Source organism: Phocoena sinus, chromosome X (assembly GCF_008692025.1).
Source record: "Phocoena sinus isolate mPhoSin1 chromosome X, mPhoSin1.pri, whole genome shotgun sequence".
Lineage (NCBI taxonomy): Eukaryota > Metazoa > Chordata > Mammalia > Artiodactyla > Phocoenidae > Phocoena > Phocoena sinus.
Window position 1 is genome coordinate 57,785,388 of NC_045784.1, and position 15,575 is coordinate 57,800,962.

At 40.4% G+C, this 15,575-nt stretch overlaps 1 protein-coding gene across 1 annotated transcript in view; it reads right to left on the reverse strand.

Annotated features, from left to right (window-relative positions):
- Positions 1-653: 653 nt before the first annotated feature.
- OPHN1 (oligophrenin 1) overlaps positions 654-15,575 on the reverse strand; it is a 609,375-nt gene continuing 594,453 nt past the window's right edge. The window contains exons 22-25 of the mRNA XM_032620572.1: positions 10,689-10,854; positions 9,551-9,601; positions 5,789-5,830; positions 654-4,578 (exon numbers count right to left, since the gene is read on the reverse strand). Coding sequence (XP_032476463.1) covers positions 5,797-5,830; positions 9,551-9,601; positions 10,689-10,854 — 251 coding nt within the window. The 3' untranslated portion in view covers positions 654-4,578; positions 5,789-5,796. The remainder of the gene's footprint in view (positions 4,579-5,788; positions 5,831-9,550; positions 9,602-10,688; positions 10,855-15,575) is intronic.

The following is a 15,575-nucleotide window of genomic DNA, read 5'->3' on the forward strand; positions in this document are numbered from 1 at the left end:
TTGGTCTTTGCCTCACAAAGAGGTCTCCTACCTCAACCTGCTTTGTTGTCTTAAATGCCTTACAATCAGTGCTTCTCAGACTTTAATGTGCATAGCTATCTCCTGGAGACCTTATTAAAATACAAATTCTGATTCCAGATGTCTGGGATGGGGCCCAGGAATCTGCATTTCTCATAAGCTCCCAGGTAATGCTGATGCTGAGGCTGTTTATAGACCATATTTGGAGTAGCAAGACTTGTAGACGTTGTTAATCTCATTTCTAAACATCTTCTCCATTTATTGTCAACATTCCTTTACCACTGGAGGTAGTGTGGTGTATTAGAAACAGAAACGGCCCTGTAGCTTCTAGTCCTGGGTTTCTATCAATCCCTAACTGTGTGACATTGGGCAAATCATTTCTCATCTTCCTGAGCCTCAAGTTTCCTTATCTGTAGAATGGGGCTGTCACCTGTCACACAATGATGTTGTGAGGCCTGAAGGAATAACGGGGCTTGGTACAAAATAGACTGTAGATGGAGATGCCTAGGTACAAAAAGATTCTGGGCCTACATTTCCTTAGAATTGCAAAAGACAACATGAGCAGTGGATCATGCAAAATATGCTCAAAGATTGTTTCCATGACAAAACTGTAGATGGAGGCCATTAATACTAGACAGTCTGCATACTTTATTAAAAGTCACATGAGTGGACCCCAGGATCTAATTCTTTTTTTCTTCTGATGTTACATATGTATTTCACAAATGTGTCTTTCTAGCATCTATTAATGTCGTTGGTATCAAGTGATTGTTTTCCCTATGAAAATGAAGGTTTTTTTCATCAAAAACATCTCTTCAAGGTATCTTGCTTTTCTCTGAAATTTTTCAATGCTTCTGAAGCTTTTTCTGGGCTTGTAATGTGTCAAGGCCATTTGTCTGTAGCCACATTAAAAATAGTATAATTGATCTACATTCTCTCAAAAGCAATTTTTTCTAGTCACAGAAATACTTCTATTACTTTATTTGTTCTAGCTATTACAGAATTAAGGAACTTCTTGAAAAGGGAAGGATTCTTTCCCACTATTGCAACTTATTTTAAAATACTCTACATGACACCACTTTATTACTCAATTTGGATGCTGAGTTTTGCCCCTCAGTGGCTGGGCAACACACTCCATCTTTTTTTAAACAAAAACTTCAATAATATTTATTATTCTAAATCATCTCTTAACTTTTGCTATCACCACAAAAAACCCTTAATAGGGGTTTGATCCCAAGGCATCAAGTCCTGCAGAAGCACCAAGACCAATTCTATTCCTCAAACCATGTGTGGATGTCGCCAGTCTCTTGGGGTGAAACTGCACATGCTAGAACCTTGATGAAGTAACAGACATATACAAGGACCTTTTTTTCTTTGAAAAATAGCTAAGCCAAGAACTTGAAAACTACCAACTAAAAAATAAATCCTTCATGTCACAAGGTAAAAGTAAATTATCCGTTTTAAGACGGATTATCAAATGGGCATTCTGAAGGTGAGGAGAAAACATAACTCAGAAATCTCTTTCAGCCCAGTTTTTATTCCCCTGTAAACTGGACCTTCATCCCCTCCTTACCCTCAAATACTTGCCTTTTAACATTTTGTTAAGTATGCCAGCTCCAGTAATATGGCTTTTATATGGCAAAGGGAAAACAACATGGGGTGCAGAGTCATAGAGAGCTGGATTAGAATAACAATTCTGTTATTTACTTTCTGTGTGAACTTGAGCCAGTTAATTTTAGCCTGCTGGGTCATAAATCCTTTATCTGTAGAATGAGGAGGATAGCATCCACTTGCATGATTATTGTAGGGACTAAATTATATAATGTATATGAAGCATCTAGCACTTAGTAGGTGCTTAATAAATGTTAACACTGTCAGCTCAACATTTACAGTTCATCCATTGACAGTTTCTCCTACCTGTTGGCTGAGGTATGCAGATAGTTTCCTACAATTGACATGCTTCAATTATTACCCCCTTCCCATAGCCTCTTCTGAATGCCTATCCATCCATCAAGCCTAGGCCAAGCCATTCTCATTCCACAGAAGCTTTTGCTCTTTAAATCAGAGAACAAAAGGGTAGGTGCTGAGGTTTATTCTTTGGGTATAGCCCAGGGCAGGGGTAGAGCCAGCCAGGCACTGCTCCTTGGCTTCCAGTCCGACTGGTGATCCCAACTCTTTAGGCCAGGCTCTTGATCTGTGTCCCAGGAAACACATAGCAATCTCACAGCCACATTTCTGGGACACATATTCTACTGGAATTGTGGTGGCTTTCTCTGGTTCTCAATAATCTTTCAATATTTGTAGTGGTGACTGTGGAATTTCCCCCCAAGGAAACCAGAGTGAAATCATGTCTCTAATATCTTGAAAGGTACTGAGGCCCCATTGGCCACTGCTTCTGTGGCTAAAATCTGCACACCTGCTTTGTTTAGTTAGTCATCTAATGGGACAGAGCAGAGAGGCCACAGCTCAGACTGGGGCTCAATGAGTACTTCCTGAGTGAGGCCAGTAGGCCTCACACAGATTCCCTTTTAGGGAGAGCAGCAGGTAGAATGGTGCCCACTTGGCTTACTTTATCCTGGTTTCTTAGCAACTTGGCCTTTGAGACTGGGTAGAGCTGAGGGTTCAATATGGCCACCTGGGTACATCGTCATTAAGAATGTCATCAAATTGCTATTCAATTACTTCCACAAAGGCTCTCAGTGTGTTTAGCTTACATGTTACTAACTCATCAATAAGCCATATTTAGAATTCAATCTTGAAAGTAGCTATTGCCTTTCAGTAACACTGTTCCAAAGGCATCTCAGAGTTGGTTTGGGCATGGGTGCATTCTCTTTCTCATCTCCCTCTCCCTTACCCTCTCTCTAGCCTCCCCTCTCCCCATATCTATGCTTCTTTCTCAGTACTATAGTCAGTGCACTAGTGGGGCCTGGCTAGAAGAGTCCAATAGGAAAGTCCTTTCTCTCACACTGGACCACATTATAATTACACAGACCCTAAAGACAGGCTATCTTAAAGCCCACCCTAAAGCCAAGGCACCTGTGTGGAAACAAGTAATGACATTTTCTCCAGCAGCTTCTCTTCAACAAACAGGAATCAGAAATGTCTACTCGTCAGATTTCTGACTCACTACACTGTGTTTTAATTCCTTTCCAATGATTGAACTAGCAAATGAGGAAGACCAGGAGCTTATGTCTGGAAGTTCCATATGGTGGCAAATATGTGTGGCTCAAGAAAGAGGGTAAAAGCCAGATCCTCAAAATGATGGCCATTAAAGCGACCAATCATAAGCCCCCTTGCTAGATAAGCATGGTGTAATGGAAAGAACCTTGTGTAGGTGCCCAGGGATGCGGTATCTTGTTTACACATGGCTGCTAACTTGCTCTGCCTCAGTTTCCCCAATGGTAAACTAAGGAGTTAGACTAAATAATTCTGAAAGGCCTTTCTAATCAAATATTTTATAGGTCATAAAAAGAGTATTTTATCTCAAAGGCTGTGGTTCTCAACCTTTATTGTGTCACAGGCCCAATCTGAAATTCACTAGAATGTTATGGACCATTTCCTCAGAAAAGGCATATTGAAAAGGCATACCATTTCAGAGGCTTTATGAAGTTCCTGAATCCATAGATAATGGGTTAAGAACTGTTTCTTTCAGGTGATAAAACAGCTTATCTGCAGAAGGCAGACATGAAGCAACAGTGAAAACTGCCTGGCCTCAATCCATCTTAACAATTCTCCCCAGCATTTGACCCAAAAACGGAACTCTTGCAGAACAAACACAGTCTGCCTTTTTTAAAAGAACTGTCTTCAGCTTTTGTTTCTTTCTTGATTGCTTGGAAAAGAAGCTGTCAGGAGAAAACAGGAGGAAGAATAATTCAAACAGACCTAGGCTTTGACATGTAAAACATGCTTTGCAGATTTGTCTTAAGCAGCTGTATGCAAAAGCAGGAAGGCCACCTTCCTGAGTCCACTTGGAGGGATTGTGGGGGCATCACTCATTCTGTCTGGTCCCATAAGAGCAGACACATTCTTGGCAATATATTACAGCGCCAAAGCTCCAAACTGGCACCAGGGTCCATATCCTCAGTAAGAAACATTAAGATTCTCGAAAGTTCAGCAAACATTCCTACTCCCCTACTTCCAAGGTAAGCAATGGCCCCAACTCAAGTAACTTCTGGTTCAGGGTAAGACTTCTGAGATCAATCTTTAGCCCCAAATCTTTCAGAGCTAGATGGCCTTTTGAGGAGGCAGGAAGTTCAGAGAGGAGTTGAAAACTGAGCTCCTCTCTTCGACTTAGGTCGGTGGATAGCTTGGTTTCTGCAGTCTGCCTTGAGGGAGTTCAGCCATTCACAGTCTTATAGGAGCTCAAGATAGACCTTCTGAGGGAATGAAGACAGAATACAAAGGAGAAATAAACTTGTATCTAGGATGTGTGTCCCTTATTTTATAGCCTCCCAGAGCCTGAAGGTGCAGGGCCAGGAAAGATCTGCTCTTCAGCACACAAGGGTTTGAAGAAGACTCTTCTAGAACCTGGAAAGGGTCCCCTGAGGCCAAGGTTTTTGAAACCTGAAAAGGAAAGAAGAAAGTAAGGAATTAGCTAGGACTGGTTAAACACTTAACAGCCACTGAGCAGTAAGGCCTCTCTTGGTAGGTAGCTAATCTTCTGAGCAATAGCAGCTGGGTAGAAAAAGGCCCTTATAACTCAGATCCCATGAAACTGTCCTAATATGGTGCTAAAATCAGGGCTGGAAACTGTGTGCCTTAAGCCTGAACTCTAATCCCCAAAAAGTCCACAGGAGATACAGATGCCTGATACCTCTGAGATTACCCACCTTGCTGAATGGCCACTGCCTTTATGGCCCTACAATAACTCCAAACTTCCTTTTACTGAGACTTCACCTTCATGAGAGCTGATAAGAAAACGCTTATCTACTCATAGACCTCTGAGGACTGGCAGTGATATGAAGAAAAGGAAGGCTGAGGAGTACATGGAAAGCTCTGCTCCAGATACCTGGATCTGATTTATGTGTGTATTGGTTCATGTCATGCCAGCAATCTGATTGTCAATCAGAACTCCTAGTAGAGAAAGAAATTTCCATGATCTCCATGGTTCTGGTGATCTTAGTAAGTTACTTATCCCCTTTGAACCTCAGTTCCTTTATTTGTTGAGTGAAAATACATATTAACTTCCCTATTTCTGGCATTTGATATGGACTAAATGATATAATGGACGTGAAAATGCTTTGCATTAGACAAATACAAAGAACTAAGGATGAAGGCTCAAGGGGTAAGACTGAAATTGTGATTTGATCTGAAGGAATGAAGTTCCCCTACAAATACTAAGGTAGACTCTTGGGACCTGCTATAATATCAAATGAGAGGTTACTGATATTCTTATAGACCCAAAGGATGTCAGAGTTAAAAGGTTCCAAACATTTCATCTTACATATTGGGAAATTGAGGCCCAGAGAAGGAAATGTAATTGCCCAAAATGTCACAATTTAGGATTCCTAATGACCTTGATTCAAAGGCAATTTGTAAAACTATACTGTAGTTTGGCTGAGCAAGAAAGAAATGAAACTTAAAAACACAGAGAACCTCAGAATTAAAAGGCAGTAAGTTTGAGGGTCATGTAATTACAGGGTAGTGAACTGAGGCATGGAGGTGAATTCCCACCCTCTGGACCTACATGGCACTCCAGTCCTCAAAAACTCAGATCTCATAAAGAAGGTATATGTGTAACAAGGTTTTGTAATCAGGGATGGATACTACATACCTGAGGCCTCAACTCTCATCTCCAGGAAGTCTGCCTTGAGAACTGTGGGTAAAGGAGGAAAGACATTTCACTAAGACTCTAGAAATCAGAACTGGAAAGGAAAGCAAGTGGATGGGTGACCCTTCCAGGACGGTGGCAATTAGGCCATTTGGAAAATGAGGAAGTGCTTCCATCCAGATGTTTCAAAACATCTCACTCCATGCTTATAGGTTGGCATACCTCTCTGCCAGATTTAGAGAGCCCAGTATCCCAGACACAAAGACATCTTTCAGGTGCCAGCACAATCCTTCGAGTGCCATACTATGGGAGGCAAGGGAAGACCAGAGGAATTGGCCAAAGACCAAAGACTACATTCTGTGATTATCTCCAATGGGAAAAAGGCAAAGACGGAAGGCAAGTGCCTTGTGAAACATGAATCTTTCTTTGCCTTGAAGAACAAACCAGCCTCTTGATGTGCTTAGATTGGTCCTAAAGTAGCCTTGTCTGGGGATGGTTGGAGGCAAGAGACAATCCTGGAGAATCAAGCTCCATATAATTTGGCCAGAAAATCCCAGACAACAGCTTGTCCCAGGGCTATATCCTGAACATTGTTTTTCTCTTCTCTCTTAAGTCTATTAGTACCTACTCCCTGAGTGATCTTATTCTCATCCATGATTTCAATCCCCATCAAATACTGAGACCACCCCCCAAAGGTTACTATTCACATTGTAGTATATGTGAATGCCCCTATAAATTTGTACAGTGGCTGTACTTAACAGTTCTACCTCTAAACCTACGTAGATCCAGCCCCAATTACTAGTCTAAGTTGCAGTTACCCACTGGACATCTCTATCTGGATGTCCCACAGAGTCTTCATACACACTGTGTCCAAAACTGAGCAGAGAAACTTTCCGACAAAACCTATTCCTCCATGATTAATTATTGCTACCATCTACCTAACTGCCCAAGTTAGACTTTCTTCTCTCTTAATCTTTCTCCAATGCTCCATGTTTGAAAAGTCAGCAAGGTCTTACTGAGTCTACCTCAAATCTGTCCTTTCATTCCATTCCTATTGACAATGCCATACATCAGGACCTCATCAACTCTTGCCAGGATGATTAGCCTCCTAACTGGTCTCCCTGCCTCCAGGTTTTACTCTCCCAACTATCTTCCTTATTAACAGCAGAATGTTGTGTGTGTGTGTGTTTTTAAATAACTCAGGCAGCTTAGAATATGCATTGTCATGCTGAAAGGTTTTCCATGGCACCCCATGGACTACAGAATAAAGACCGAACTCCTTAGTAAGTCATATAAGGCGTTTACAATCTGGCCCCAATCCATCTTCTTGGCCTCAACTCTAGCTAAGCTTCCTTCTCACCCCCACATTCTAGCCAAAGTGGAACACTAATCACTTTGTGAACCTGCCTTGCATAAGCTATTCTGCCTTACTGAAATGTCTTCCCCTCCCTTCTCTTCTTGATGAGCCACTTCTCATTTTATTTCAAGTTTTTAATTTTTTTAAATTGTCGTATTGTAGAAGGGACATGAATGAGAAGTGAGGTCATTCAAATGTCAGGTTACATAGAGTCAGGTGTACAAACTGGAAGCAAAAAGGGGCAGAGAAAAGGTTAAACAGATCATTTTCATTAGAGATGAGATGGGATTGACTGTGGCTAGTCTAAGAATCTTGACCAGTAGCCATCATGTAGGTGCACTGATGCAAGTGGTGGTTACAAAATTGGGGCCTAGACAGAAGGGGTGCTTTCCTTATATGGATGCAGAGTGGGAGGACCCTGTGGGTACCTAGGAAGGTGGCTTATTACATATTGGAGGACTGGTGTACCCACCTTGGCCTTACCCACAATTCTGCCAAGATGGAATCTGGGGATAAGGAACATGATTAAATTTAGGTTCCAGAGGCCTGGACATGGGATTGGTCAGGTTGTCCTCCAGCCTGAAGTGCCTGCTTTGACCACAGTGCCCTATGTTGCAGTTGGTCCAAGACCTCCCTGAGCACTAAATGACAAAGCCCAGGTAGTGGTTACCAATCTTTCCACACTTTCAACACCAGGTTGGCTACAGTTTCCCTATTAAAAGTCAGGCTGCCTTAAAGATTCTGTTGGACTTTGTTCATGCCTAGTACGTATCCCTCTCAATGCCTTGGTTCCCTGTCCAAAGCTACAGATCAATCCCTCACATTTTCAGTGTATTCTACCCATCTTTAAAGCCCCATCTCAGATATCACTTCCTCTAAAAAGCTTTCCTTTAGATATGTCTAGTTCATTCTGTTAATTCTAGTTTGCTTCATTCTATTTCCCTGGTATTTATTTCTAATATGGTTTATCCTAGGGAAGTTGGAAGGACCACCAGGAAGTAGGAAGTAGTCCTGCTCATAAGCAGATACTTTATTAAGAATATAAAGTATTCTCTCTCTTTCTGTTTTTCTTTTTTTCCCTCAAGCCTATCTGATTAAGCCTGCTTTAAAAATGTCCTAGGTGAAAACTTTATCTTCATTCTATCAGTAAGAGAAATCTGGGGCTTTGACCTCACTTTCATTTGTTATGGTAGAATAAATGGTAAATTATTGTCTAAGGAGAATTTGGCCTAGTCTAGAGTTCCTTGTGGCTGACTGCCAAGCAGAACTAGGGTGACCTGCTGTTCAGAATCATGTCCTGGTGAGTCGGGTCCCACAGTTTTAACTAGATGATGTCAAACCTATCCCAGCTCCAGTGCTGGTAAAGGCACATTGTTCTGCTTTTAACTGAATACCTGGAAGAGTTACACTCCTGTCACCCAACAGGAAGCACAATTTTGAACTCTCTGATAAGCAACATTGAATAAACTCACAGAAGAGTGCCTGAAGGCTAAGCAATCATTTCTCCAGGTGTTTTAGTCTAAAGGGTGCCAAATGATAGGACTTGGAAAGCCTGTACCAGTACTTGAGGGATTTTAAAAACAAATTAACTGGAAGAAAGAAATAAAGGAATGAAATTTAAAAAACCCAGACTCCCAGGCCCTACTCCTGGAGATTCTGTTTTAGTGGGTCTAGAGCATAAGGCAGGAATCTGTGTTCATTTTATTTTTCCTCAAAATTTTCCAGGTGATTTATATGTTCAGCCAGTTCGAAAACAACCACCTAAGTCTAATGTTTACCTCTGAAATGAGGGCTATGCTTATTCTAAGGCTGTTTATATTAGAATATTGCTTTCTAAATATTCATATCAGATGCCCTTTTAGAATATAATAGGGTCTAAATAAGTAAACTAACAAAAAAATTAGACCTACATCGAGCATAAAGTTTTTGCAATACCACTTGGCATGTGAGTACTCTATGTATGTGTGAGAGAGAGAGGAGAAAGAGAGAAAGAGATGGAAAGACAGAGTCAGAGAGGCAGAGACAACAGATACAGAGATAGACAAAGAAAGAGAGACATGGAGAGAGACAGAAAAAGAGTCAAAGAGATAGGGAAACAGAGACATAAGTAGAAAAACACAAGGAGAGACATAAACAGACTGAGAATTACAGAGACAGAGAAACAGTGTGTGAGAGACAAATGGACAAGAGTGACAAAGGCAGAGAGACACACAGTTATAGAGACAAAGACAGAGACACAGGGAGACAGAGAGACAGTGTTGGGGGAGAGAAAGGAACAAACACAGACAGAGAGAAAGAGACAGAGCTACAGAGAAACAAAAGTACAATGTTAAGAGGGCAAATGACATGCTCATGATACATTTATTAAAAAGTTATTTGGTTTCATTTCTGTCACCTGCATCTCTTACCTTCCTGTTTTCCGGGAAGCTATTTCAAAGAACCTGGTTCTGGAAGCCACCCTGCAAAGAGAAGCCAACCAAGTCCCATGAGTTGCTCTGGAATATGTGTGGGAACCAATGGCCAATGGAAAGGAAAAGAAAATATGAACCAGATAGGCCACCAATGCCAGGCTCTGCCTTAGCTTGCAAAGGATCTGGGTCTGAGGAAAATCCCAAGTATCAGAATGTGAAATGGCTCAGAGACCATAGGCACCCCCAAGGCTATGGCTGATACTCTTTGCTTCCCCTTGGCTCAGAATGATCTAAGTATGTTGCCCATTCAGATTACTCTTGGGAGAAATAAGTGAAACAAGTTATTGGTTTCAGAGTATAAATTTTGACATTTTGCAAATACACTTAGCTAATTAGTCCAAACAGTAGAGGCTCTGTTTCTCTTATTTCCTCAATTTTGCAATTATGGAAAACAAGAGACACAAGAAAAAGGAACACTAGGAGGCAGGATACTGAGAGGGGTCCCAGGCACTGGCTGAGGAGAGGCCGGCCAGGCTAGTTTTGTGGCCAAGAAAAGCTGGTCCCTGAGAGTTGCTGTGGCCCCACCTTAGCTGCTCTATCCCTGATTCCTTGGCTTACAGGCCAGACTCAGGAAGGCCAGTTGGATAATAGCTCTGCTACTACCCTGTAAGAGGCTCTCTGGAGAATCTGAGTCATTTTGGAAGATTTTTAAAAATTATACCTTCTCTTTAAAAAAAAACAAGCTTCAAAGCACACGTAAAATGACCAAATCTGTTCATTAAATTACTTTTAAAACCAGTAGTAATAATAAGAAAAAAAATTTACAGAGGCAAAGAAGCATGAAAGCAGCCGGTAATCTTATCACCCTAGAGAGATCAGGGAGACTAAGAAAAATGGGTCTCCTATCGGGTACCAAGATTTAAACACCTCAGCTTTAGGAAAAATCTCCCAGCTTTAAGTGTTGAGTAGAACGCTCCAAACAGAGCTGGTCTGCGACAGTCCCCTACACTATGAAGTGAACGATACCCTGGAGTTGTGCATTGTACACCCTTCACAACCATAATGGTGATCCTGAAAGCATTCTTAGTGGTCTAAGGTGGACTTTAGGTCAAGGTTGAAAAACAACTCTACTTACACAGACGATGGGATTTCCCCTGCATTGCCAGTCACTATATCTGGCTTTGGTTCGGGTTTCTGGGTAGTAGTTGCCCGGCAGGGAGGATCTGGAGGCCTCACTGGGGGTCGGATGATGGTTGGCTTTTCCCCTGGAGGCCGAACTATGCTGAAACTGTCAGAGTCTCCTGGAAAAGAGAACAACAAGAACTTGGACAGTGAGCCAAATGGAACACTACTCCTCAGCAGGTACCCAATATTGCAGCTATCATGGCCACCTCCCTTGGTCCCCATTTCTTTTTGGTAACTAACAACTCTGGATTAAAAAATATATTCTTCCAGAAGCTGTCCCTTCAGAAAGTCTATGTTTGAACCTCATCTCTGGAGCTTCACATTTGTGTGACCTAGGGTATGTCACATCAATTTGCTCAGTCTCAGTTTCCTCAACCATATAATCAAGACTAAAAATATATTATCTTACAGAGACATTGAGAGGATTTACTTGGGTAGTAATATGTTTAGTACTGTCACTGGCACATAGCAGGTGCTTAGTCAATGTTTGATGATAAATTTGTTACATTCATCATCACCAAAAATGAGTCTATTTTCACTTAAGCCTTGACTATTGTGGCAGTCTCCTAATTCACCTTTCTGCCTCTATGTCTCTAGTTTCCAGGTCACTCAGTACAAAATAAATACACATAATTTTTTAATAAAATGATTCTGGCAGGAATATAGTGAAACATATGCATGCACACACTGCTGGGGGCACTGTACACTGGGCTTATTCTAACTAGATAGCCATCAATAATTCTGGAACAGAGTATCATACACCAGAGGGCAGACAGCAGAAGCAAGAAGAACTACAGTCCTGCAGACTGTGGAACAAAAAACACATTCACAGAAAGATAGACAAGATGAAAAGGCAGAGGGCTATATACCAGATGAAGGACCAAGATTAAACCCCAGAAAAACAACTAAACTAAGTGGAGATAGGCAACCTTCCCGAAAAAGAATTCAGAATAATGATAGTGAAGATGATCCAGGACCACGGAAAAAGAATGGAGGCAAAGATCAAGAAGATGCAAAAAATGTTTAACAAAGACCGAGAAAAATTAAAGAACAAACAAACAGAGATGAACAATACAATAACCAAAATGAAAACTACACAAGAAGGAATCAATAGCAGAATAACTGAGGCAGGAGAACGGATAAGTGACCTGGAAGACAGAATGGAGGAATTCACTGCTACGGAACAGACTAAAGAAAAAAGAATGAAAAGAAATGAAGACAGCCTAAGAGACCTCAGGGACAACATTAAACGCAACAACATTCGCATTATAGGGATTCCAGAAGCAGAAGAGAGAGAGAAAGGACCAGAGAAAATATTTGAAGAGATTATAGTCGAAAACTTCCCTAACATGGGAAAGGAAATAGCCACCCAAGTCCAGGAAGAGCAGTGAGTCCCATACAGGATAAACCCAATGAGAAACACGCCGAAACTCATAGTAATCAAATTGGCAAAAATTAAAGACAAAGAAAAATTATTGAAAGCAGCAAGGGAAAAATGACAAATAACACAAGAAACTCCCATAAGGTTAACAGCAGATTTCTCAGCAGAAACTCTACAAGCCAGAAGGGAATGGCATGACATATTTAAAGTGATGAAAGGGAAGAACCTACAATCAAGATTACTCTACATGGCAAGGATCTCATTCAGATTCGACGGAGAAATCAAAAGCTTTACAGACAAGCAAAAGCTAAGAGAATTTAGCACCACCAAACCAGCTCTGCAACAAATGCTAAAGGAACTTCTCTAAGTGGGAAACACAAGAGAAGAAAAGAACCTACAAAAACAAACCCAAAACAATTAAGAAAATGGTCATAGGAACATACATATTGATAATTACCTTAAACGTGGATGGATTAAATGCTCCAACCAAAAGACACGTGCTTGCTGAATGGATACAAAAACAAGACCCATATATATGATGTCTACAAGAGACCCACTTCAGACCTAGGGACACATACAGACTGAAAGTGAGGGGATGGAAAAAGATATTCCATGCAAATGGCAATCAAAAGAAAGCTGGAGTAGCTGTACTCATATCAGATAAAATACACTTGAAAATAAAGAATGTTACAAGAGAAAAGGAAGGACGCTATATAATGATCAAGGGATCAATCCAAGAAGAAGATATAACAATTATAAATATATATGCACCCAATACATAAGGCAACGGCTAACAGCTATAAAAGAGGAAATTGACAGTAACACAATAATAGTGGCAGACTTTAACACCTCACTTACACCAATGGACAGATCATCCAAAATGAAAATAAATAAGGAAACAGAAGCTTTAAATGACACAACAGACCAGATCGATTTAATTGATATTTATAGGACATTTCATCCGAAAACAGCAGATTACACTTTCTTCTCAAGTGCGCACAGAACATTCTCCAGGATAGATCACATCTTGGGTCACAAATCAAGCCTCAGTAAAATTAAGAAAATTGAAATCACATCAAGCATCTTTTCTGAACCACAACGCTATGAGACTAGAAATGAATTACAGGGAAAAAAACGTAAAAAACACAAACACATGGAGGCTAAACAATACGTTACTAAACAACCAAGAGATCACTGAAGAAATCAAAGAGGAAATCAAAAAATACCTAGAGACAAATGATAATGAAAACACAATGATCCAAAACCTATGGGATGCAGCAAAAGCAGTTCTAAGAGGGAAGTTTATAGCTATACAAGCCTACCTCAAGACACAAGAAAAATCTCAAGTAAACAATCTAACGTTACACTTAAAGCAGCTAGAGGAAGAAGAACAAACAAAGCCCAAAGATAGCAAAAGGAAAGAAATCATAAAGATCAGAGCAGAAATAAATGAAATAGGAACAAAGTAAACAATAGCAAAGATCAATAAAACTAAAAGCTGGTTCATTGAGAAAATAAACAAAATTGATAAACCATTAGCCAGACTTATCAAGAAAAAGAGGGAGAGGACTCAAATCAATAAAATTAGAAATGAAAAAGGAGAAGTTACAAGAGACACCTCAGAAATACAAAGCATCCTAAGAGACTACTACAAGCAAATCTCTGCCAATAAAATGGACAACCTGAAAGAAATGGACAAATACTTAGAAAGGTATAACCTTCCAAGACTGAACAAGGAAGAAACAGAAAATATGAACAGACCAATCACAAGTAATGAAATTGAAACTGTGATTAAAAATCTTCCAATATGGACTTCCGTGGTGGTGCAGTGGTTGAGAGTCCACCTGCCGATGCAGGGGACGCGGGTTCATGCCCTGCTCCGGGAGGATCCCACATGCTGTGGAGCAGCTGGGCCGGTGGGCCATGGCCGCTGGGCCTGTGCGTCCGGAGCCTCTGCTCTGCAGAGGGAGGGGCCACAGCAGTGAGAAGCCTGCATACCGCAAAAAAAAAAATCTTCCAGCAAACAAAAGTCCAGGACCAGATGGCTTCAGAGGTGAATTCTATCAAACATTTAGAGAAGAGATAACACCCATTCTTCTCAAACTCTTCCAAAAAATTGCAGAGGAAGGAACACTCCCAAACTCATTCTATGAGGCCACCATCACCCTGAAACCAAAATCAGACAAAGATACTACAAAAAAAGAAAATTACAGACCAATATCACTGATGAATATAGATGCAATAATCCTCAACAAAATACTAGCAAACAGAATCCAACAACACATTAAAAGGATCATAAACAATGATCAAGTGGGATTTATCCCAGGGATGCAAGGATTCTTTGATATACGCAAATCAATCAATGTGAAAAACCATATTAACAAACTGAAGAATAAAAACCATATGATCATCCCAATAGATGCAGAAAAAGCTTTTGACAAAATTCAAACCCATTTATGATAAAAACTCTCCAGAAAGTAGGCATAGAGGGAACCAACCTCAACATAATAAAGGCCATATATGACAAACCCACAGCCAACATCATTCTCAATGGTGAAAAATTGAAAGCATTTCCTCTAAGATCAGGAATGAGACAAGGATGTCCACTCTCACCACTATTATTCAACATAGTTTTGGAAGTCCTAGCCATGGCAATAAGAGAAGTAAAAGAAATAAAATGAATACAAATTGGAAAAGAAGAAGTATAACTGTCACTGTTTGCAGATGACATGATACTATACATAGAGAATCTTAAAGATGTCACCAGAAGACTACTAGAGCTAATTAATGAATTTGGTAAAGTTGCAGGATACAAAATTAATGCACAGAAATCTCTTGCATTCCTATACACTAAAGATGAAAAATCTGAAAGAGAAATTAAGGAAACACTCCCATTTACCATTGCAACAAAAAGAATAAAATATCTCGGAATAAACCTACCTAGGGAGACAAAAGACCTGTATGCAGAAAACTATAAGACACTGATGAAAGAAATGAAAGATGATACCAACAGATGGAGAGATATACCATGTTCTTGGATTGGAAGAAACAATATTGTGAAAATGACTATACTGCCCAAAGCAACCTAGAGATTCAATGCAATGCCTATCAAATTACCAATGGCATTTATTATGGAACTAGAACAAATCATCTTAAAATTTGTATGGAGACACAAAAGACCCCGAATAGCCAAAGCATTCTTGAGGGAAAAAAATGCAGCTGGAGGAATCAGACTCCCTGACTTCAGGCTATACTACAAAACTACAGTAATCAAGATAATATGGTACTGGCACAAAAACAGAAACATAGATCAATGGAACAAGATAGAAAGCCCAGAGATAAACCCATGCACCTACGGTCAACTAATCTATGACAAAGGAGGCAAAGATATACAATGGAGAGAAGACAGTCTCTTCAGTAAGTGTTGTTGGGAAAACTGGACAGCTACATGTAAAA